General features: G+C 33.0%; 1 protein-coding gene across 1 annotated transcript; it reads left to right on the top strand.

The window, feature by feature from the left end:
* Window positions 1–395: 395 nt before the first annotated feature.
* Window positions 396–914, top strand: LOC113866047 (serine/threonine-protein phosphatase 7 long form homolog). Its single transcript, XM_027500937.1, has one exon. The coding sequence runs from the start codon at window positions 396–398 to the stop codon at window positions 912–914; it is 519 nt and encodes a 172-aa protein (XP_027356738.1).
* The last annotated feature ends 312 nt before the right edge of the window (window positions 915–1226 follow it).

Here is a 1226-nt window from a genome sequence, read left to right as displayed (position 1 = left end):
TAAATATGTTGCTATACATAAATATTAAACTACTGTAACTTTGATAAACTATAACTCTAATATATAAATTGTCGTAGGAATAATACGGTTATATCATTATAAATTTTAAAACAAAAGTGTAATTATATTATAAAATAAAATATCAGTTATGTATATACATATATAACAAAATAATGTAAATAAAATAATATTAGATATTAATATGTAATCGTAATATTAATTTTTGTTTGTTCCATACCATTATGCATATTTAGCCTTATTATGTATCCATATTTAGCCTTATTATTTTTAAATTTAGTGATGCGCATTTAAATAATTGAAAGATGGGTCAAACCAATTTATTGTTATTGTTAATAATATGTTAATAATACTAATATTTTATTTTAAATTATCATATGGTTTCATCTTCTTCGCAAGGTCTAGTGATTAATCCAAGCCCAAAGAATCCATCATTATTGCATTTTCAAAGTATACATGTGTCTGAACACATTTGGGATGGTCGAGAGCATCTAGTGATGAAGGTTAAGAAGTGTCAGTTTATACCAGCTGGCCTAGACGGTGTTTCCGCAGAGATTTTACCACATTTAGAGATGGATGACTTTGCTGGAGTGGCGCAACTTGCCAACTTTCCATTGGATAGACATTTGATCACCCCATTGGTTGAGAGATGGAGGCCTGAGACACACACGTTTCATATGCCACTAGGAGAGTGCATCATAACGCTTCAAGATATAGCCATACAGATAGGTCTTCGGGTTGATGGACTTTCAGTATTTGCAGCGACTAGCGGTAATTGGCCGCAGATAGTTGAGGACAGTTTAGGTATTAGGCCACCACCAGAGGTTTTTGTGGGGAGCAGCTTGAAGCTTTGTTGGTTAGACCAACATTTTACTGACGTTGCTATGCATAATTAGAACAAGCTTTAACTGAAAAGATTTGCTAGAGCGTATATTATGAGACTGATTGAAGGGTTCATGTTAGCAGATCATTCTAGCAGCAGAGTCACAGTTCGATACCTACCTTTACTTGAGGACTTCACCATCACAGGGCAATATAGTTGGGGAGGAACAGCACTTAGTTTCTTAAATTATATAATATATAATACCTCTATGTTGTGCATTTTCATGAGCATTTAATATTGAATTAAGACCACCATCCACATTAGTATTTGATGAACTATCTGTTGAAAAATCTCATTCATTTTCGTCGTCATCAATATCTTCATC

This window comes from Abrus precatorius, unplaced genomic scaffold (assembly GCF_003935025.1).
Source record: "Abrus precatorius isolate BTA unplaced genomic scaffold, Abrus_2018 Scaffold4, whole genome shotgun sequence".
In the NCBI taxonomy this organism is placed as follows: Eukaryota; Viridiplantae; Streptophyta; class Magnoliopsida; order Fabales; family Fabaceae; genus Abrus; species Abrus precatorius.
This window is presented reverse-complemented; position numbering and strand designations above follow the sequence as displayed.

Excerpts from the sequence above, each read along its gene's own strand:
- LOC113866047 (XM_027500937.1), top strand. The coding sequence starts at position 396 with ATGGTTTCATCTTCTTCGCAAGGTCTAGTGATTAATCCAAGCCCAAAG.